General features: G+C 52.3%; 1 protein-coding gene across 1 annotated transcript in view; it reads right to left on the minus strand.

Annotated features, from left to right (window-relative positions):
• RUSF1 (RUS family member 1) overlaps positions 1 to 1,010 on the minus strand; it is a gene marked incomplete at its 3' end in the record, with an annotated part of 2,993 nt that extends 1,983 nt beyond the window's left edge. Inside the window, exon 1 of the mRNA XM_041397377.1 lies at positions 781 to 1,010. Within this exon, the coding sequence (XP_041253311.1) occupies positions 781 to 813 (33 nt within the window). The remainder of the gene's footprint in view (positions 1 to 780) is intronic.
• Positions 1,011 to 1,247: the final 237 nt, after the last annotated feature.

Here is a 1,247-nt window from a genome sequence, read left to right on the forward strand (position 1 = left end):
GACCAGTACGAACCAGTACAGACCAGTTGGGATTGTGGAAATCAGTATGGGCCAGTATGGGCCAGTATGGACCAGTATGGGCCAGTATGGACCAGTATGGACCAGTATAAACCAACATGGACCAGTACGGACCAGTACAGACCAGTACGAACCAGTACAGACCAGTTGGGATTGTGGAAACCAGTATGGGCCAGTATGGACCAGTATGGACCAGTATAGACCGGTATGGACCAGTACAGACCAGTACTGACCAGTACGGACCAGTATGGACCGGTATGGTTTGGTATAAACCAGTACAAACCAGTATAAACCAGTATGGACTGTCCCAGTCCCCTCCCAGTCCAAACCAGTGGTCCCAGTCCCACCTGGCTGCTGGCCTTGGCAGCCATCTTGAATAACTCACTTGGCGGCCATCTTGGATTGCATTATTTGGCCGCCATCTTGGATTGCGAGCTCACTTAGCACTATAAACCAGTATACACCAGTATAAACCAGTATGGACCACTATAAAACCAGTATAAACCAGTATGGACTGTCCCAATCTCCTCCCAGTCCCCTCCTAGTCCAAACCAGTGCTCCCAGTCCCACCTGGCTGCTGTCCTTGGCAGCCATCTTGAATAATTCACTTGGCGGCCATCTTGGATTGCATTATTTGGCCGCCATCTTGGATTGCGAGCTCACTTAGCACTACAAACCAGTATAAACCAGTATAAGCCAGTATGGGCTGTCCCGATCTCCTCCCAGTCCCCTCCCAGTCCAAACCAGTGCTCCCAGTCCCACCTGGCTGCTGTCCTTGGCGGCCACGTCGGCCATGTTGTCCCTCCGGGCCTGGTGCACGGCCAGGGCCGCCCTGGTGGCGCCGCCGGCCACGCCCACCACGCACTGCAACCAGTACGGACCAGTATGAACCAGTATGGACCAGTATGGACCAGTTCAAACCAGTATGGACCAGTTCAAACCAGTATAAACCAGTACAACTAGAACAAACCAGTGTAAACCAGTATAAACCAGTACACACAGGTTCAGTTGTTACAGTGACTCCCCAGTCCCTCCCAGTATAAACCAGTAACCTCCCAGTATAGACCAGTGACCCCCCAAGGGCTTCCCAGTTCATCCCAGTCCCCTCCCAGTTCATCCCAGTCCCTCCCAGTATAAACCAGTAACATCCCAGTCCCTCCCAGTATAAACCAGTATAAACCAGTTCCCTCCCAATCCCTCCCAGTCCCTCCCAGTATAAACCAGTATAA

Source organism: Onychostruthus taczanowskii, unplaced genomic scaffold (assembly GCF_017590055.1).
Source record: "Onychostruthus taczanowskii isolate IOZ18803 unplaced genomic scaffold, ASM1759005v1 scaffold1382, whole genome shotgun sequence".
In the NCBI taxonomy this organism is placed as follows: Eukaryota; Metazoa; Chordata; class Aves; order Passeriformes; family Passeridae; genus Onychostruthus; species Onychostruthus taczanowskii.